Source organism: Salvelinus alpinus, chromosome 14, assembly GCF_045679555.1.
Source record: "Salvelinus alpinus chromosome 14, SLU_Salpinus.1, whole genome shotgun sequence".
NCBI lineage: Eukaryota > Metazoa > Chordata > Actinopteri > Salmoniformes > Salmonidae > Salvelinus > Salvelinus alpinus.
The window spans coordinates 23,558,159-23,579,904 of NC_092099.1; the positions used below are offsets into that span (position 1 = coordinate 23,558,159).

The 21,746-nt window shown below is 44.0% G+C and overlaps 1 protein-coding gene across 17 annotated transcripts in view; it reads left to right on the top strand.

The window, feature by feature from the left end:
* caska (calcium/calmodulin-dependent serine protein kinase a) overlaps nt 1–21,746 on the top strand; it is a 228,309-nt gene that overhangs the window by 191,001 nt on the left and 15,562 nt on the right. For 10 of the 17 annotated variants that reach the window (XM_071340860.1, XM_071340865.1, XM_071340853.1 and 7 more), the window contains 5 exons: nt 1,219–1,299; nt 3,325–3,513; nt 5,675–5,753; nt 17,761–17,846; nt 17,928–17,996. In XM_071340860.1, the coding sequence (XP_071196961.1) occupies nt 1,219–1,299; nt 3,325–3,513; nt 5,675–5,753; nt 17,761–17,846; nt 17,928–17,996 (504 nt within the window). Of the gene's footprint in view, nt 1–259; nt 308–1,218; nt 1,300–3,324; nt 3,514–5,674; nt 5,754–17,760; nt 17,847–17,927; nt 17,997–21,746 lie in introns of all 17 variants that reach the window. The other 7 variants (XM_071340850.1, XM_071340848.1, XM_071340851.1 and 4 more) reach the window with 1 other exon arrangement.

The window sequence follows — 21,746 nt, forward strand, 5'->3', positions numbered from 1 at the left end:
TTAAAATGATACTAGCACAGATTTGACCCTTGTCTCTGTGGCTCTACTAAGCGTATAGACACTAACCTTTCACCCCCCCCCCCCCCCCCCCCCCTCGATGCCGTCATCTTTTACCTTTATCAAACTTTACCCCCCCGACCCTCCTGACATCCCCTGATCTTTGACCCAATGACCCCTGACTCCTCCTGTGAGGAGCAACGACAACATCAGAGGTCACATGCATAACTGTCCCTCCCTGTGTCCTCCTTCTGGTCTAAAGAGCTCCACCCAAGACGACGCAAGTGCCGCTTTGAGACACCTGGAATATGTAAGCCCCCTGACGTCTTTCACAACCCAACACACACACAAACAAAATCGACAGAAAAACCAGTTGGTTTTGTTTTAAAGCATTTTGGTATTTGACAGAGGGAGACTGGGCAAAGCGTAGAGCTGTCTGTGACTATGCATACGTGAGGCTGTAGCTCGACCCATGTAGGCTGTAGCTCAGTGTGTGAGTCTTTAAAGGCGTCTGTAGTGTGGCTGTGAGTGTGTTCTCTCTAAAAGAGGTTGTAAAGTTCTGGGTCTGTTCATGTTTTATCTCAAAGTTGGTAATATCCTACTAGTACTGTATGTAAACTGTTTGTCTCTGATGATGTTAGGTTTGGGTCTGAGAGGTGTGAATGTCTTTAAATTGATCAGAGATGATGAGTCAATGGATACAACAGTATTGAACACACACACACACACACACACACACTGATTGATCAATGGTGATGGCACTGGATTCATGTTTTGCAATGAATACACACGTCATACACCTTTCATTTGCCACACACACACACACACCTCTATGCGCCAGACCTCTCCATCGCCTCATTCAGCAGGCAGATGGGACATAGCAGATGCCAAATCAAGTCACTCAGAGGCAGGGGGCGTGACGAAGCCCTAAGGTGGACTCTGATTGGTTAAGAGAAGCCAGGAGGGGGGAGTTCATGGGCTGACGGATTTCAAAGTTATGTTTTTACTGGTTGAAGTGATTCTAAAGGGGTGTGTTTTAGGAACTGTGAGAGGGTATGTATGTGTGTATAATCAGGTCAGAGGTTGATGTACTGTGTCACTCAATAGTCCACACATACACTCCTGCGTTTGTGTGGTTGGAACAGGCATTGAGCAGGACTACTTTAACTCTACAGAAAGGCCAACTGACTGACGCCCTGCGCTGTTGTCTCTACCTCACAGGTATTGGAAGAGATCTCTTGTTACCCGGAGAACCACGACGCCAAGGAGCTCAGACGGATACTGACCCAGCCGCACTTTATGGTCAGTGAAACCACACACACACACACACACCTCGACTTGGCCTCGACTTGGCTGTGTTTAGGTGCCATGACTGAAGCTATAGCAGAGAGAGGGGGGAGCAGATGAAGGAAGATGGACAGAGAGGGAGGGTGGTAGAGTGACCGAAAGCAAGAGAAAATAAAAAAGGAAGAGGAAGGTTTTTTTTAAAGTTTATTTATGTCAATCCCCCTGTGGGATGCCGTAGGCAAGACTGAAACTCCATGCAGACAGACAGACAGAGAGAATAGTGTGCTAAATCAGGTCCTTTACATCTCTAGAGACCCTCACAGAGAAAGAGGGGAACAGAAGAGATAGGAAGACTCCATAGGTGTGTGTGTGTGTGTGTGTGGTGTGTGTGTGTGTGATCAGTGACCTCCCTGGTCTTTTGTTCCCAGTGTTAAAGACAGAAAAACAGTCTCACTTCTCAAGGTGCTTTAAAAGCTTCACTGTTAATCTCATCACGTCACTGTGTCTTATCCTCCCCTCTGATCAATGAAGAGGTCAATACAACAAAGAGAGAAGGGGGTGGGGGAAGTGGAGGAGGGAGGAGTCGTCCTCTTATCACCGAGGCATTATTAATCACACACTTCCACAGGATGGATAGAGAAAGGAGAGAGAGAGAGAGCTGTATATATGTTGGAGTTGTATTGGGACATTTGGAGGAGAAGAACATTAGATTGCAGTTGGAACGGGGGCAGAGTGAGCGATTAGTCAGGAGAGAGAGTGAGAGAAAGAAATGGGGAGAAAGAGGGGTGGAGAATGTGTCTGATGTAATGTATCCATGTGGAGCGGAGCCTGTCTTAGAGGGAAGTGAGGAAGAGAGAAAGTTGGGGCCTAGCACTACAGGCTATAGTGTGGAGGGAGAGATGGAAGGGACGTTTTGGAAAGAGGGAGAGATTCTGTGAGGAACGGAGCGGTCAGTGAGTCGTATCTGATTTGGGGCCAAGCTTTACCCAGTCTGACAAGAATGGAGGCAGGGAGAGGGGATAGGTGGAGGGAAGAGAGAGGAGGGGGGGGGGGGGGGGGGCAGAGGAGGTGAGACGAGGGAGGGAGGCACCATTAGGTACAAGCAGCCACATTCCTAGAGACACACACACACACACACAAAGGGAAAGGTATGTGTGTCCCCAGCCTGACACCAGTCTCTCAGGAGCATGCTACTAAGACTGTTGAATTACATTTTTCTATTTTTCTCAAACTCTACTGTTGACCAGATATTCTAGAACTCTGGGGTTGACTTCAGAATGCATTTGTTTGGGAATTCAGTTTTTTTCTCTTGTAACTTGAGTACAGGAGTGTCTAGCTTTTAAGTACCTGTTGTAGTAGCGTAGTTTGCTGAAGGTATAATCATTTTCTGCTAACCTGAATCCTGCCTAATATAAAGTAGTTATGACACTGTTACAGCACTCGTCTATGTTGTGTCCATAGCATTGTTCGACTGAAGGTAGCATGCACTTTACTGCTGAAATCACCTCAGACCTGGGTGTTGAAATAAAGTTAGTGGTGGACTGTCACTTTAAAGCCTCTATCTGCGGGTGGGGGGATTAATTATCTTCAAACCCATGAGCCTGCTCTCATTAGTGGGCTCTTGTGGTAAAGTGTGTGTGTGTGCGTGTGTGTTTTAACTTTCGATAAGTGCGTGGGATGAGTGTATGCCCTAGGGGAATCCAGTGGCAGGTTAGTCTTTGTTGGGGTTTTATGCTTGCATGTCTTACGATGTCCCTAGTTTTTTGTTAAAGTGCCTCTCAGAAATTCTCTCTGTCATTGAATAAAGCTAGCAGTCTGTGATGGGTGTCTGTATGTAGGTTTTTAAGAGGCGGTAGGGGGTGACTTCTCCTGTCTATGGTATGCTATGAAGCCTTCATGAATATACCGTTTGTGTGTGAGAATCTATTACTTGCTGTGTGTCGAGGTGAGCCTTGCTGCAGACCCTTGATGACATTCTGTCTTGCTCCCACTCCCTCCCCCCATCTCCCAATCCCCCTTTTTCTGTTCCCCTGTCTCCAGGCCTTGCTCCAGACCCATGACGTGGTGGCCCATGAGGTGTACAGTGATGAGGCTCTGAGGGTCACGCCCCCGCCCACCTCTCCCTACCTGAACGGAGAATCTCCCGAGAGCACCAACGGGGACATGGACCTGGAGAACGTGACTCGAGTACGCCTGGTGCAGTTCCAGAAGAACACTGACGAACCTATGGTACGACACACACACACAAACACGTACACATGCACGGGCTATAAACACACACATTGGGTAATTCGGGTTGACGTGCTCAGTGAGTAGATATATTTACTAGTCTTGATGATCCAATGACGAAAGCTCCATATCATACAAAATATTAAAGTATATTTACCAAATATACATGGAGAATAGCCCAAAAGAAAAAAAGTCTCTATATCAGGCTTAACCTGTCCTATCTGAAGGGACACGGGTAGAGGGCAGGACTGTAGTCTCCCCTTGTGAAACCATATTGAAGCTATCTAGCAGGAGCTCAAACAGGTACATATAAGCATTTGGCCTCTCTCAGGATCATGCAATTACACCCAATAAACTGGTTCTACAATGTAAAAGGAAATGTCCACATGCATTCGTCTTAATCAGACTTAATGATTATTAATGATATTTAATTTCCTTTCACACCTGGAACAATAATTTTCTTGTATTCAACGTACTGACTCAAGTGTGGAGCGCGGGCCATGTAGCCTATTTCTATGCTCACTGAGGCTTTCACACTCCTATTACGCACAACCAGAATGAACGCGACATAGGACACAGACACACGGAACTCCGACATAACCCAGGAAATATGAACAAAGGAAACCATACATTGAATGAAATTAAACAGAAGTCTTGCGAACGTTCATGTGCACAATAAACTTGCTCAGTTGTGCACCAGGGGCCTCCCACTCCTCTTTCTATTCTGGCTAGTGCCAGTTTGCGCTGTTCTGTGAAGGGAGTAGTACACAGCGTTGTACGAGATCTTCAGTTTCTTGGCAATTTCTCCAATGGAATAGCCTTCATTTCTCAGAACAAGAATAGACTGACGAGATTCAGAAGAAAGTGCTTTGTTTCTGGCCATTTTTAGCCTGTAATCAGACCCCCAAATGCTGATGCTCCAAATACTCAATTAGTCTAAAGAAGGCCAGTTTTATTGCTTCTTTAGTCAGAACAACAGTTTTCAGCTGTGCTAACATAATTGCAAATGGGTTTTCTAATGATCAGTTAGCCTTTTAAAATGATAAACTTGGATTAGCTAACACAACGTGCCATTGGAACACAGGAGTGATGGTTGCAGATAATCGGCCTCTGTATTCCTATGTAGATATTACATTTAAAAAATCTGCCATTTCCAGCTACAATAGTCATTTACAACATTAACAATGTCTACACTGTGTTTCTGATCAATTTGATGTTATTTTAATGGACCAAAAATGTGCTTTTCTTTCACAAACAAGGACATTTCTAAGTGACCCCAAACTTTTGTTTGTGTGTGTGTACAGCAAATCAATCTGTTCGCTAGCTTACCTGACCTGTGTTGATTGACAGTTTGCAATGAGAGGGCCAAGTGTGCGTTTCACTAGCCAATCTTTTGTTGAATTATACATTTATTTGCACAGGCGATTTTGAGACTACTGTCTCTGGCTGCGTGGAGGGTAATTCACGGATTCTGTGCCACAAATTTAGTGACAAAACATTACAAAATATGGCCAGAAAATTTCAAGTCGAGTCTTGAGGCTCCAAGTCCTAGTCAATTCTCAAGTTATTTTCTATCAAGTCGAGTCTCGAGTCATCAAATTTGTTACTCGAGTTCAAGTCATGTGGCTTGAGTCCACAACTCTGCTAAACTCATGGACAATATGAACACATCTATAAACAATTAATACTATATATGAAAACCTTTTTAAGTTATTCAAGTATAAATGACCAAAGTTACCATATATTACCATATATTTTCTGTTCATTACCAAAATTACCGAAGATTCTGGTAACTTTGGTAAAATACCGGTAGCTTTGCAACCTTAGACACTGCAATTACGCGCTCAAACGCTAACTGTATTTATTATCCCGCACAACAGTCCCACAAGCACAGTCATACACAGTCTGTTCTTACACACAGACATACACACACACACACTATCGACTCTAGCTTTTTCTCCCTTCTCTTCCCTGTCTGTGTGAGATCAGCCTCACTGATCTCAAGTGTGGAGCGCGGGCCATGTAGCCTATTTCTATGCTCACTGAGGCTTTCACAGGGACTGAGCCTAGCGCCTCAGTCCCTGAACCTGAGCTTAACCCTATACGACCTTTCTATGACCTCAATGTTTGCTGACCTCTGACCCCTGTCCTCTCTCTCCAGGGCATCACGCTGAAGATGAACGATCTGAACCACTGTATCGTAGCCAGGATAATGCATGGAGGAATGATCCACAGACAAGGTAGCCAGCCATCTCTTTCTATTACACTAGCAGCTATTCTCATTATTACTGGTTATCAGACTATGCTATTATACATTATTACTGCATATTATCACACACACTGTTCAGAACGTCTCCCCAATATGTGCACGTAGCAGGGGATATCTGAACATTACGTTAGAGCTGGGACGGTAAACCGAAAATAATGGACACCAAACTGACCACTTATCGTGAACATTTCGCTGATATCGGTCATCACGATAAATAACCTATAGGGCCCTATTAGAAGAATGTGTTTACATTAAATAAATTTGCTAATATGGGGATTGTTAATGGGACAATTGATAGTGTGACCAGAGAGGTTCCGATCTATGCAGTAGCGAGGTGTGGCGTAAACAGAGGAAGAGTCGTCTTTTTTAAGTTGCAAAAATAAAAATGATCTATTTACTGTTCACAGAATGGCACTCGGCCGGTTCAAGAAAGGGGAAACAAAATCCTAGCTTGGTTTAGAGCACTTCACTTATTTACCAAAGAGTCTTTCGATAACAAATTAAATACTCTTTTGTGACTAGGCTTGGCTTTGGCTCTTCGCTACGGGCATTATTCATGCATGTTATTCGTCTCTTAATCCGTTCTTTGTCTCTCAATGTCGTCTCAATGTTTCCTTTTCTAGTTCTATATTTCTCCTTGTTTCTTTGTCCATGTGTTTCTCTCCTCCCACGTCTCCCTTGTTTCCCTTTTGTCCGTGCGTAATTGCCCTGTGCCTTTTTTAGTAAGGGGTGTGTTTGGGGAGTTCTGTGACGTCGGCCAGGATTCCCCCCACCCCTCTGACTCCCATTGATCCCTACCCCTCGGGATGGTTCACAATACCTACAACATTCAAAGTAGTAGTTTTAAGGGTGATATAAAAAAAAACAACTGTGGTGCACATTAATGTTATAAACGTATCATTCAATTTATCGTTATCGCGGTAATTCAGTCAATTTATTGTGATATGTTTTTTTTGTCCATATTGCCCAGCTATACATTGCATTGTCCTGATACTGAAGCATTGGCACCAGTCTACCTTACATACACCTCACACACACACATACAGTTGAAGTCGGTAGTTTACATACACCTTAGCCAAATACATTTCAACTCAGTTTTTCACAATTCCTGACATTTAGTACAGAGTAAATATTCACTGTCTTAGGTCAGTTAGGATCACCACTTTATTTTAAGAATGTGAAATGTCAGAATAATAGTAGAGAGAATGATTTATTTCAGCTTTTATTTATTTTGTCACATTCCCAGTGGGTCAGAAGTTTACATACACTCAATTAGTATTTGGTATCATTGCCTTTAAATTGTTTAACTGCGGTCAAACGTTTCGGGTAGCCTTCCACAAGCTTCCCACAACAAGCTTCCCATCATAATCCAAGATGGCGTAGCAGTCGGATGTGTCTTTGTCCTGTCTGTCCCGTGTAAATAGTATTCGTATTTTTCGTATACATTTCGTATATATTTTAATTTCACTTTCCATCTAGGAACTGAATATACATTCCTACATTCCGCCTCACCCAATGTGGTACGGACCTGCTATTTTTTTTATACTTTAGAACCGTAACCCCAATCAGAAGCTAGCCAGATAACTAGCTACTAGCTAGTAGTCAGTTAGCCACTGCTGCGGTCTTCGCCCTTAACTCGGACACAGCCAGCTTCAATACCGGGCCAATACCTGCCAGTCTGCAAGCGCGATATCAACCCAGAGCATATAGGACTGCTTTTTCTCTACCACATCACCGGATTCCTGACGCAAGCTCTGGACAATTACACCGTATTATCACAGCTAGCTAGCTGCAACCGAGTGGCTACTACTGGCTAACACCTCTGTCCCGAAGCAAGCACCAGTTAGCCTTGAGCTAGCCTCGAGCTAGGCCCATCTGCCGGCTAGCCGAAGAGGTCTACCAGCGAATTCTTGGGCTACAATACCTCTTTTGCCAATTGGACTGGACCTTTTTTTGCCGACACAGAGCCCTGCCAATCCATCACAACTGGTCTAAATCAGCTACAAGCTAATTTAGCAATTTTTTTGCCGCTGCTAGTAGCTTTTACCTTCTGCACAGACACCAGCCCTGTTATTAGCCTGGATATTACTCACCAATTTACCAGCATCGGACTGTCTCTCGACAACAACGCCGGATTCCTGCCGTAATCCCTGAGCCACTACTTCTGATCCTCACAGCTAGCTTGCAGCTAGCGCAGTTAGCGCCACTGCCACGAAGCTAGCACCAGTTAGCAAACACAATTCTACAATTCACAACCTCTCTTTCGCCATTCGGCTTGGATTCTCTGGATTCTCTGTCGACACGACCACGTCTGAGCAGACCCCCTCCGTCTGAGCAGACCACCCCCCGGGCTACTAACTTTAAACGCCGCGTGCTAGCTTAGTGGAGGCCTCCCTGCTCCATCTACGGCTGCCCCCTGGACACTATGATCACTTGGCTACATAGCTGATGCATGCTTGACTGTCCATTAATTCACGGTACTCCATTCTGTTTATTTGTGTTTTATCTGTCGGCTCTGTGCTTTAACTCAGGATCTGTGTGTAGTTAATCCGACCCTCTCTGCCTAGTCGTCGCCATTTTTACCTGTTGTTGCTGTGTTAGACTAGCACCCTGTTATTGCTGCTGTTATCTTACCTGTTGTTTTAGCTAGCTCTCCCAATCAAGACCTGCAATCACTTTATGCCTTATTGTATGTCTCTCTCAAATATCAATATGCCTTGTATACTGTTGTTCAGGCTAGTTTTCATTATCATTGTTTTGGTTTGCAATGGACCCTGTAGTTCCACTCTCCGTACCTCTGATACCCCCTTTGTCCCACCCCCCACACATGTGGTGACCTCACCCATTGAGACCAGCATGTCCAGAGATACAACCTCTCTTATCATCACCCAGTGCCTGGGCTTGCCTCCGCTGTACCCGCGCCCCTCCATACCCCTGTCTGCACATTATGCCCAGAATCTATTCTACCACGCCCATAAATCTGCTCCTTTTATTCTTTGTCCCCAACGCTCTAGGCGACCAGTTTTGATAGCCTTTAGCCGCACCCTCATCCTACTACTCCTCTGTTCCTCGGGTGATGTGGAGGTAAACCCAGGCCCTGCATGTCCCCAGTCACCCTCATTTGTTGACTTCTGTGATCGAAAAAGCCTTGGCCTCATGCATGTCAACATCAGAAGCCTCCTCCCTAAGTTTGCCTTACTCACCGCTTTAGCACACTCTGCCAATCCTGATGTCCTTGCCGTGTCCGAATCCTGGCTTAGGAAGGCCACCAAAAATTCTGAGATTTCCATACCCAACTATAACACTTTTCGTCAAGATAGAACTGCCAAAGGGGGAGGAGTTGCAATCTACTGCAGAGATAGCCTGCAAAGTTCTGTCATACTTTCCAGGTCTATGCCCAAACAGTTCGAACTTCTAATTTTAAAAATTAATCTCTCCAGAAATAAGTCTCTCACTGTTGCCGCTCGCTACCGACCCCCCTCAGCTCCCAGCTGTGCCCTGGACACCATCTGTGAATTGATCGCTCCCCATCTAGCTTCAGAGTTTGTTCTGTTAGGTGACCTAAACTGGGATATGCTTAACACCCCGGCAGTCCTACAATCCAAGCTTGATGCCCTCAATCTCACACAAATCATCAAGGAACCCACCAGGTACAACCCTAAATCCGTAAACATGGGCACCCTAATAGACATTATCCTGACCAACCTGCCCTCCAAATACACCTCTGCTGTCTTCAATCAAGATCTCAGCGATCACTGCCTCATTGCCTGTATCCGCCACGGGTCCGCGGTCAAACGACCACCCCTCATCACTGTCAAACGCTCCCTAAAACACTTCTGCGAGCAGGCCTTTCTAATCGACCTGGCCCGGGTACCCTGGAAGGATATTGACCTCATCCCGTCAGTTGAGGATGCCTGGTCATTCTTGAAATGTTACTTCCTCACCATATTAGACAAGCATGCTCCGTTCAAAAAATGCAGAACCAAGAACAGATATAGCCCTTGGTTCACTCCAGACCTGACTGCCCTCGACCAGCACAAAAACATCCTGTGGCGAACTGCAATAGCATCGAAGAGCCCCCGCGATATGCAACTGTTCAGGGAAGTAAGGAACCAATACACGCAGTCAGTCAGGAAAGCAAAGGCCAGCTTTTTCAAGCAGAAATTCGCATCCTGTAGCTCTAACTCCAAAAAGTTCTGGGATACTGTAAAGTCCATGGAGAACAAGAGCACCTCCTCCCAGCTGCCCACTGCACTGAGGCTAGGTAACACGGTCACCACCGATAAATCCGTGATAATCGAAGACTTCAACAAGCATTTCTCAATGGCTGGCCATGCCTTCCTCCTGGCGACTCCAACCTTGGCCAACAGCCCCGCCCCCCCCCGCTGCTACTCGCCCAAGCCTCCCCAGCTTCTCCTTTACCCAAATCCAGATAGCAGATGTTCTGAAAGAGCTGGAAAACCTGGACCCATACAAATCAGCTGGGCTTGACAATCTGGACCCCCTATTTCTGAAACTGTCCGCCGCCATTGTCGCACCCCCTATTACCAGCCTGTTCAACCTCTCCTTCGTATCATCTGAGATCCCCAAGGATTGGAAAGCTGCCGCGGTCATCCCCCTCTTCAAAGGGGGAGACACCCTGGACCCAAACTGTTACAGACCTATATCCATCCTGCCCTGCCTATCTAAGGTCTTCAAAAGCCAAGTCAACAAACAGATCACTGACCATCTCGAATCCCACCGTACCTTCTCCGCTGTGCAATCCGGTTTCCGAGCCGGTCACGGGTGCACCTCAGCCACGCTCAAGGTACTAAACGATATCATAACCGCCATCGATAAAAGACATTACTGTGCAGCCGTCTTCATCGACCTGGCCAAGGCTTTCGACTCTGTCAATCACCATATTCTTATCGGCAGACTCAGTAGCCTCGGTTTTTCTAATGACTGCCTTGCCTGGTTCACCAACTACTTTGCAGACAGAGTTCAGTGTGTCAAATCGGAGGGCATGTTGTCCGGTCCTCTGGCAGTCTCTATGGGGGTACCACAGGGTTCAATTCTCGGGCCGACTCTTTTCTCTGTATACATCAATGATGTTGCTCTTGCTGCGGGCGATTCCCTGATCCACCTCTACGCAGACGACACCATTCTATATACTTCCGGCCCTTCCTTGGACACTGTGCTATCTAACCTCCAAACGAGCTTCAATGCCATACAACACTCCTTCCGTGGCCTCCAACTGCTCTTAAACGCTAGTAAAACCAAATGCATGCTTTTCAACCGTTCGCTGCCTGCACCCGCACGCCCGACTAGCATCACCACCCTGGACGGTTCCGACCTAGAATATGTGGACATCTATAAGTACCTAGGTGTCTGGCTAGACTGCAAACTCTCCTTCCAGACTCATATCAAACATCTCCAATCCAAAATCAAATCAAGAATCGGCTTTCTATTCCGCAACAAAGCCTCCTTCACTCACGCCGCCAAACTTACCCTAGTAAAACTGACTATCCTACCGATCCTCGACTTCGGCGATGTCATCTACAAAATTGCTTCCAACACTCTACTCAGCAAACTGGATGCAGTTTATCACAGTGCCATTAGTTTTGTTACTAAAGCACCTTATACGACCCACCACTGCGACCTGTATGCCCTAGTCGGCTGGCCCTCGCTACATGTTCGTCGTCAGACCCACTGGCTCCAGGTCATCTACAAGGCTATGCTAGGTAAAGTGCCGCCGTATCTCAGTTCACTGGTCACGATGGCTACACCCACCCGCAGCACGCGCTCCAGCAGGTGTATCTCACTGATCATCCCTAAAGCTAAAACCTCATTTGGACGCCTTTCCTTCCAGTTCTCTGCTGCCTGCGACTGGAACGAATTGCAAAAATCTCTGAAGTTGGAGACTTTTATCTCCCTCAACAACTTTAAAAATCTGCTATCCGAGCAGCTAACCGATCGCTGCAGCTGTACATAGTCCATCTGTAAACTACCCACCCAATTTACCTACCTCACCCCCATACTGCTTTTATTTATTTACTTTTCTGCTCTTTTGCACACCAGTATCTCTTCTTGCACATGATCATCTGATGATTTATCACTCCAGTGTTAATCTGCTAAATTGTAATTATTCGATTTATTGCCTACCTCATGCCTTTTGCACACATTGTATATAGATTCTCTTTTTTTCTACCATGTTATTGACTTGTTTATTGTTTACTCCATGTGTAACTCTGTGTTGTCTGTTCACACTGCTATGCTTTATCTTGGCCAGGTCGCAGTTGCAAATGAGAACTTGTTCTCAACTAGCCTACCTGGTTAAATAAAGGTGAAATAAAAAATAAATAAAAAATAAGTTGGGAGAATGTTGGCCCAATCCTCCTGACAGAGCTGGTGTAACTGAGTCAGGTTTGTAGGCCTCCTTGCTCACATATGCTTTTTCAGTTCTGCCCACAAATTTTCTATGGGATTGAGGTCAGGGCTTTGTGATGGCCACTCCAATACCTTGACTTTGTTCTCCTTAAGCCATTTTGCCACAACTTTGGAAGTATGCTTGGGGTCCATGTCCATTTGGAAGACCCATTTGCGACCAAGCTTTAACTTCCTGACTGATGTCTTGAGATGTTGCTTCAATATATCCACATAATTCTCCTGCCTCATGATGCCATCTATTTTGTGAAGTGCACCAGACCCTCCTGCAGCAAAGCACCCCCACAACATGATGCTGCCACCCCCATGCTTCACAGTTGGGATGGTGTTCTTCGGCTTGCAAGCATCCTCCTTTTTCCTCCAAACATAACAATGGTCATTATGGCCAAACCGTTCTATTTTTGTTTCATCAGAACAGAGGACATTTCTCCAAAAAGTACGATCTTTGTCTCCATATGCAGCTGTAAACCGTAGTCTGGCTTTTTTATGGCGGCTTTGGAGCAGTGGCTTCTTCTTTGCTGAGCGGCCTTTCAGGTTATGTCGATATAGGACTTGTTTTACTGTGGATATAGATACTTTTGTACTTGTTTCCTCCAGCATCTTCACAAGGTCCTTTGCTGTTGTTCTGGGATTGATTTGCACTTTTCGCACCAAAGTACGTTCATCTCTAGGAGACAGAACGCATCTCCTTCCTGAGCGGTATGACAGCTGCATGGTCCCATGGTGTTTATACTTGTGTACTATTGTTTGTACAGATGAACGTGGTACCTTCAGGTGTTTGGAAATTGCTCCCAAGGATGAACCAGACTTGTGGAGGTCTACATTTTTTTCTGAGGTCTTGGCAGATTCATTTTTATTTTCCCATGATGTCAAGCAAAGAGGCACTGAGTTTGAAGGCAGGCCTTGAAATACATCCACAGGTACACCTCCAATTGACTCAAATGATGTCAATTAGCCTATCAGAAGCTTCTAAAGCCATGACATCATTTTCTGGAATTTTCCAAACTGTTTAAAGGCACAGTCAACTTAGTGTATGTAAACTTCTCACCCACTGGAATTGTAATACAGTGAATTATAAGTGAAATAATCTGTCTGTAAACAATTGTTGGAAAAATGACTTGTGTCATGCACAAAGTAGATGTCCTAACCGACTTGCCAAAACTATAGTTTGTTAACAACAAATTTGTGGAGTGGTTGAAAAATGAGTTTCAATGATTCCAACCTAAGTGTATGTAAACTTCCGACTTCAACTGTACCTCACAAACACGTTATACACCGGTAGGAAACAAGCCAGGTCCGTATCAAACACTCGCTGAGAGCAGTTATCCCCTCCAGGTCTCTAGACCTACAGACGGGAGTTAGTGTGGGTTTTCATTATCAGCTCTGTACAAAAAAATCCACATATCATAAAGGGTTAGTTGGAAGTAGTGTCACTGGAGCTGTTCCAGGTCATCTTTATGTCGGTCTCTGTGGATTGCGGGATCATACTAATGTGGCTCTTGAGAAGTCAAACACTTCTCCAGACTTTGTGAAATCTGGGCTTACTGTGCATTTGGAAGTATTCAGACCACTTGACTTTTTCCACATTTTATTACATTAGTCTTATTCTAAAATTGATTAAATTGTTTTATTCCCTCATCATTCTACACACAGTACCGCATAACTACAATGCCAAAACAAGTTTTTAGACATTTTTGCAAATTTGTTAAAAATAAAAAGCTGAAATATTACATTTACATAAGTATTCAGACTCTTTACTCAGTACTTTGTTGAAGCACCTTTGGCAGCAATTAGAGCCTTGAGTCTTCTTGGGTATGATGCTACAACCTAGGCACAACTGTATTTGGGAAGTTTCTCCAATTCCTCTCTGCAGAGCCTCTCAAGCTTGCTGCACAGCTATTTTCAGGTCTCTCCAGAGATGTTCGATCGGGTTGAAGTCCGGGTTCTCGCTGGGCCACTCAAGACATTCAGAGACTTGTCCCGAAGCCACTCTTGTGTTGTCTTGGCTGTGTGCTTAGGGTCATTGTCCTGTTGGAAGGATCTCTCTGTACTTTGCTTTGTTTATCTTTGCCTCGATCCTGACTAGTCTCCCAGTCCATGCCGCTAAAAAACATCCCCACAGCATGATGCTGCCACCACCATGCTTCACCGTAGGGATGGTGCCAGGTTTCCTCCAGATGTGACGCTTGGCATTCAGGCCAAAGAGTTAAATCTTGGTTTCATCATACCAGAGAATCTTGAGGTGCCTTTTGGCAAACTCCAAGTGGGCTGTCATGTGCCTTTTACTGAGAAGTGGCTTCTGTCTGGCCACTCAACCATAAAGGCCTGATTAGTGGAGTGCTGCAGGGATTGTTGTCCTTCTGGAATATCCTCCCATCTCCACGGAGGAACTCTGGAGCTCTTTCAGAGTGACCATTGGGTTCTTGGTCACCTCCCTGACCAAGGCCCTTCGCCCCGATTGCTCAGTTTGGCCTGGCGGACAGCTCTAGGAAGAATATTGGTGGTTCCAAACTTCTTCCATTTAAGAATGATGAGGTAAAGGGTCCGAATACTTATGTAAATAAGGTATTTCAGTTGTTTTTTATACATTTGCAAAAATGTCTAAGCCTGTTTTTGCTTTGTCATTATGGGGTAGTGTGTTTAGATTGCTGAAAATATATATATTTAATCAATTTTAGAATAAGGATGTAACATAACAACATGTGGAAAAAGTCAAGGGGTCTGAATACTTTCCAAAGGCACTGTATACAGTCGTGGCCAAAAGTTTTGAGAATGACACAAATATAAATGTTCACAAAGTTTGCTGCTTCAGTGTCTTTAGATATTTTTGTCAGATGTTACTATGGAATAATGAAGTATAATTACAAGCATTTCACAAGTGTCAAAGGCTTTTATTGACAATTACATGAAGTTGATGCAAAGAGTCAATATTTGCAGTGTTGACCCTTCTTTTTCAAGACCTCTGCAATCCGCCCTGGCATGCTGTCAATTAACTTCTGGGCCACATCCTGACTGATGGCAGCCCATTCTTGCATAATCGATGCTTGGAGTTTGTCAGAATTTGTGGGGTTTTGTTTGTCCACCCGCATCTTGAGGATTGACAACCAGTTCTCAATGGAATTAAGGTCTGGGGAGTCTTGATTGACAACCAGTCCTCAGCAGTCCAATCCCTGTACCTTTTGCAGAATATCAGTCTGTCCCTGATGTTTTTCCTGGAGAGAAGTGGCTTCTTTGTTGTCCTTCTTGACACCAGGCCATCCTCCAAAAGTCTTCGCCTCACTGTGCGTGCAGATGCACTCACACCTGCCTGCTGCCATTCCTGAGCAAGCTCTGTACTGGTGGTGCCCCGATCCCGCAGCTGAATCAACTTTAGGAGACGGTCCTGGCACTTGCTGGACTTTCTTGGGCGCCCTGAAGCCTTCTTCACAACAATTGAACCGCTCTCCTTGAAGTTCTTGAAGATCCGATAAATGGTTGATTAGGTGCAATCTTACTGGCAGCAATATCCTTGCCTGTGAAGCCCTTTTTGTGCAAAGCAATGATGACGGCACGTGTTTCCTTGCATGTAACCATGGTTGACAGAGGAAGATCAATGATTCCAAGCACCACCCTCCTTTTGAAGCTTCCAGTTTGTTATTCGAACTCAATCAGCATGACAGAGTGATCTCCAGCCTTGTCCTCGTCAACACTCACACCTGTGTTAACTTCTCTGGGATATGTGGGACGGTAGCGTCCCACTTGGCCAAAAGCCAGAAAAATGTATCGCGCCAAATTCAAATATATTACTATAAAAATCAATCTTTCATGAAATCACACATGAAAGACACCAAATTAAAGCTACACATGTTGTGAATCCAGCCAACATGTCTGATTTCAAAAAGGATTTACGGCGAAAGCACACCAAACGATTATTTTAGCTCAGTACATAGCCACAGAAAAACACAGCCATTTTCCCAGCAAAAGATAGTAGTCACAAAAAGCAGAAATAGAGATAAAATTAATCACTAACCTTTGATGATCTTCATCAGATGACACTCATAGGACATCATGTTGCACAATACATTTATGTTTTGTTCGATAATGTGCATATTTATATACACAAATCTCGGTTTACATTGGCGCCATGTTCAGAAATGCCTCCAAAATATCCAGAGAAATTGCAGAGAGCCACGTCAAATAACAGAAATACTCATCATAAACTTTGATGAAAGATACATGTTTTACATATAATTAAAGATACACTTGTTCTTAATGCAACCGCTGTGTCAGATTTAAAAAAAAAAACTTTGCCTAAAAAGCACACCATGCAATAATCTGAGACGGCGCTCAAACATAACAACATTTCTCCGCCATGTTGGAGTCAACAGAAATACGAAATTACATCATAAATATTCCTTTACCTTTGATCATCTTCATCAGAATGCACTTCCAGGAATCCTAGTTCCACAACAAATCGTTGTTTTGTTCGATAATGTCCATTACTTATGTCTAAGTAGCTACTTTTGCTAGCATGTTTAGTGCACATGTCCAAACACTCGCGCAAATGCAGGCAAACTCGGACGAAAACTTAAAAAAGTTATATAACAGGTTAAATAAACTGGTCAAATTAAGTAGAGAATCAATCTTCAGGATGTTGTTATCATATATATCCAATAACGTTCCAACCAGAGCATTCCTTCATGTCTGTAGAAGTTATGGAACGCAAGGCGATATCATGAGGAAAGCGCGTGACCAGGAACTGGCAATCTGCCAGACCACTGACTCATTCCCCTCCCATCCGGCCCCACAACACAGCATAAGCGTCATTCCACGTTCTACAGACTGTTGACATCTAGTGGAAGGCGTAGGAAGTGCAAACAGATCCATATCTTACAGGGAATTGAATCGGCGATGAGTTGAACATTGACCAGTCTCAGAATTTTCACTTCCTGTTTGGATTTTTTCTCAGGTTTTTGCCTGCCATATGAGTTATGTTATACTCACAGACATCATTCAAACAGTTTTAGAAACTTCAGAGTGTTTTATATCCAATAGTAATAATAATATGCATATATTAGCCTCTGGGACAGAGTAGGAGGCAGTTCACTATGGGCATGCAATTCATCCAAAAGTGAAAATGCTGCCCCCTATCATAAAGAAGTTAATGAGAGAATCACTGACATGATGTCAGCTGGTCCTTTTGTGGCAGGGTTGAAATGCAATGGAAATGTTTTTGGGGGATTCAGTTCATTTGCATGGCAAAGAGGGACTTTGCAATTCATCTGATCACTCTTCATAACATTCTGGAGTATATGCAAATTCCCATCATACAAACTGAGTCTGCAGACTTTGTGAAAATTTATATTTGTGTCATCTTCAAAACTTTTGGCCACGACTGTATTCAGAGTACATGTAGGAGTGCTGATATAGGAAAAGTTCTGCCTTTTTAGATAATAATAAATAAGAATATATGGACAGTGGGAACCTGATCCTAGATCAGCACTCTGAGACGCATAATGAATATTGCAATAAGGACAAACTGGAACAAAAACTGTCTGCCGTGTGTGTTGTAGGAACACTGCATGTAGGAGATGAGATCAGAGAGATCAACAGCATCAGTGTGGCCAACCAGACCGTAGAGCAACTACAGAGGATGTTGGTGAGTGGACATTGTGTGTGTACGTGTGTGTGCTGCGTACATGTGTACTTAAATGCTGAGTATGTGTGTTTGTGTCCACAGAAAGAGATGCGAGGCAGCATCACCTTTAAGATAGTGCCAAGCTACCGAACACAAGGATCCTCCTGTGAGGTAACGCACCGCCATTTCCCCCTCCCTTCTCTCCTTACCCACATCCTCTGTTGATGTTGTGAATGTTTAAATTCCTGACCCTTTGACTAACCAACCGCCTGCCTGGTGGCTGTGTGTGTGTGTGTGTTAACGCTTTCTCTCGGGTGAGGTTCTGTGTGCTCTACTGTGTTCTGCTCAAGGCTGGGTCAGACGTGCTGCACACCAATTTCACAACCAAGATACCGGAACCCCCCATAATGCCCCCCACCCTGACCCCTGAACCCTGGAACTCTGTGATCTGGCACCGACCACACACACACACAGACCCCACACCGCTGGCCAGTCAGTCACACAGAGACCAGAATTCCCTGTTGATACTCTGTAATGCCAAGTGGGAGCTAGTGATGATTTAGCCTAGCAAATAACATTCCAGCCTGACCTTCATGAGCCAGTCTTTGTGAATCTACTGCCCCTCTGTGGCGAGATAGGGATGTGCAGGGATCATTGCTATTACGAATAGTAAGTAGGATAATCATGTTGATTTGATTGCACAGTCTATGAGCTCATTGAAGACATTGATGACGGTAATTTGGACTTGTTTATTGTGGAGTGTGAAATGTGATTTTTGTTGTATTGGTGTTACTAGATAGTAACTAGATTGTGTAACCCCATCTCTAATGTAAGGCTGTTGTCGATGTGTAGTACTTGTGACCCCCCACTCCTCTCCTGAAATAGCAACAGTTGTTATGTTATGGTGGCTTTGGCGTCTGTCTGTCCGTCCGTCCGTCCGTCCGGTAGGCATAGTTATGACGTGTGTGTGCACGCGCAGAGGCCTCATGCCCATAGGGGGCACAAGGGCACGTGCTCCTTCAGATTTGTTCTGTTTTTACATATTTTTTGACAAAATTAATTACTAAATTACATTTTAAGGCTAAGTTTTATCATAATTTTTTATATAAAAGTTGTATTTTGCGGCGAGGGCACACTACTGTGTTTTGCGGAGGGGGCATACCACTGTGTTTTGCGGAGGGTGCACACTACTGTGTTTTGCGGAGGGGGCACACCACTGTGTTTTGCAGAGGGGGCACACTGACTACTGTGTTTTGCGGAGGGGGCACACTGACTACTGTATTTTACAGAGGGGGCACACTGACTACAAGACCAGGCAAGCAGAGTACCCTCCTAGTGTTGTTGCGGTGACTGTATTACCACCACACCGGCAGTCATGAGTCATGACCGCAGAAACATTCCACATGACGTAATCTCCTTTTATATCCTCTGGACATGCCTTTGTAGTACCCAACTAGCTAACTACCATCAGGTCCTAATGGCCTGGTACTCAGGGCTCTATTCTTCCTCTAACCACTCTGACATCAATGCAAATGCCATTGAAAACCACATCAAACACACATCAAAACAGTAGGCATATCATACTTTTAAAACTCACCTCACTGTGATGATAAAATTTAAGAAAGAACTTCAACAGCAGGTTGAAACAGTGTAAAACATGGTTGTTGTGGATGTTGTTTCAAAGCCTAACATAACGAAATGGACAGAGCTTTCTAAGGGGATGATGATGATTCATTCAAACCGCTAATGAGCCCAAGCCCCCCCCCCCCCCCCCAAAAAACACGGAATTAAAATTGTGATTGTGCTGTTATACAATACATAGCATACTACCTGATATTAGGCATGGCATAAAAACGTAAAACAAAATGTATTTAAGATGTGGTACATAATTGGTCTAGCCTATACTTCAAAATGTAAAAAATTTGAGTAATCGCCGTTGAGTGTAGGCTGTATAATTATCATACTGGATGGACTGGTTACCTTATGCTGTATCACATCCGGCCATGATTGGGAGTCCCAAAGGGAGGCGCACAATTGGCCCAGCGTCCTCCGGGGTAGGTCGTCATTGTAAATAAGAATTTGTTCTTAACCTATCTCTGACTTGCCTAGTTAAATCAAATAAAATGAATATGCTACGCTACAAAATGTCTATCCATGAGTCTGGGAGAGAACGTATAGCCCTAGGCGATGCTGTTGGTTCATTGATTGTGCAGGGCGGCTTACAGTTAGCCTACAATTATAGTACATTTGTATTTGATTTTGAATAGCCTAGTAATAGGTAAAAAAAATAGTATTTTCAGAATTAAGTGAGTGACACATTACATTCAGCTATACAGACTATCACCACCATGCGTTTCCATCTCTCTCTCCTTTACCTTGGTTAAACCCTAACCCGGACGACGCTGGGCCAATTGTGCGCCGCCCTATGGGACTCCCAATCACGGCCGATTGTGATACAGCCTGGAATCGAACCTGGGTCTGTAGTGACGCCTCTAGCACTGAGATTCAGTGCCTTAGACCACTGAGTCACTCGGGAGCCCACTCGGGTAGCTGAAGGAACAAGGTTGGAGAGCCCATGGCACACAGAGTTTGGGCGGAATATCACCCCCGGACAGCGAGCGCATGCTCCTCAAACAGTGGTTGATGTGTGGAGTGAAACAAGTGTTATATTTATACAGGGCGTTCAGAAAGTATTCAGACCCCTTGACTTTATCCACGTTTTGTTACGTTACAGCCCTATTCTAAAATTGATTCAATTGTTTTTTTTCTTCATTAATATAAACACAATAACCCATAATGACAAAGCAAAAACAGGTTTTCGAAAATAAAATGTATGTATTTAATCCATTTTAGAATTAGGCTGTAGTGTGACAAAATGTGGAAAAGGGGAAGGGGTCTGAATACTTTCCGAATGCACTGTATATGTTTTGATTTTCTAAGACGTTCTAAGGTTTGTATCATTCACAACTAAAGTTGCTAAAAAACTCAAAATGTAGCATATAGGACCTGTTTCAAATGATCACTTTTATGCTCAACATAGCCACTTTATATGTGCACTCGCTTAAAAATAAAAAATAAAACGTTTTATTCAGCTAAGTTCAATTATATTCTTCTTACTAAAATCAGATATAATCAAAAATTGATAATCAACTAAATGAACAAGCCTAGGCCCATGCGATTTCCACAGAGTTGGGTATGGCTGCCTTTTCCTATTACGCTCCTTGCCTATGGAATAGCCTGCAGACTAAACTTAAACTTGAGACTCTTGTCCCCCTTGCCCATTTGAAATATTTATTGGAGGATTTTTATTTTTGTATTACTTGTAACTGTTTCGGGTAATGCAAGTTCTTGTAGGGGAATAACCTATGTGTAAATGTAATCTGCTGCTGTATTTTTTTTGTGTTATCTGTGATCGTTTTGTTTGTCTTGTGTAGTTTCTTAATCATTGTACCTAAACTGTATGTGTAAACATGTATACGCAGGGCCCAGCTGTAAAAGAGACCTTGGTCTCAGTCTCTGTTCCTTGTTGAAATAAAGGTATAATAATAGCATGGCGCATAGCCAGGTAACATACAGTAGGCCAACTTATATTCTGTTCTTCTGAAATACATTCTCTTCATATCATAATGTTTCTTAAGACCTGAATAAAACACATCATGGATTTATTGTGATGTTGTAAATTAAATTGGTTTATTAGACTTTTTTTAAATGTAGATGTTCCAAAGGCGTGCATCAGCGGCTTGTATGCATGGAGCCCTGGAGATGCTAAACCTGTTTATGTTCATTAAAGGTCAATTACTGTGAGACACACAGTCTTTTATGTGACAATAACCGTCTGACAAAATGTCATGACTGCCACAGCCCTACCCCAAGTTAGAGTAGCTTGTCAAACTATCTTAGCTGGCATGCCTGCTGGAAAAT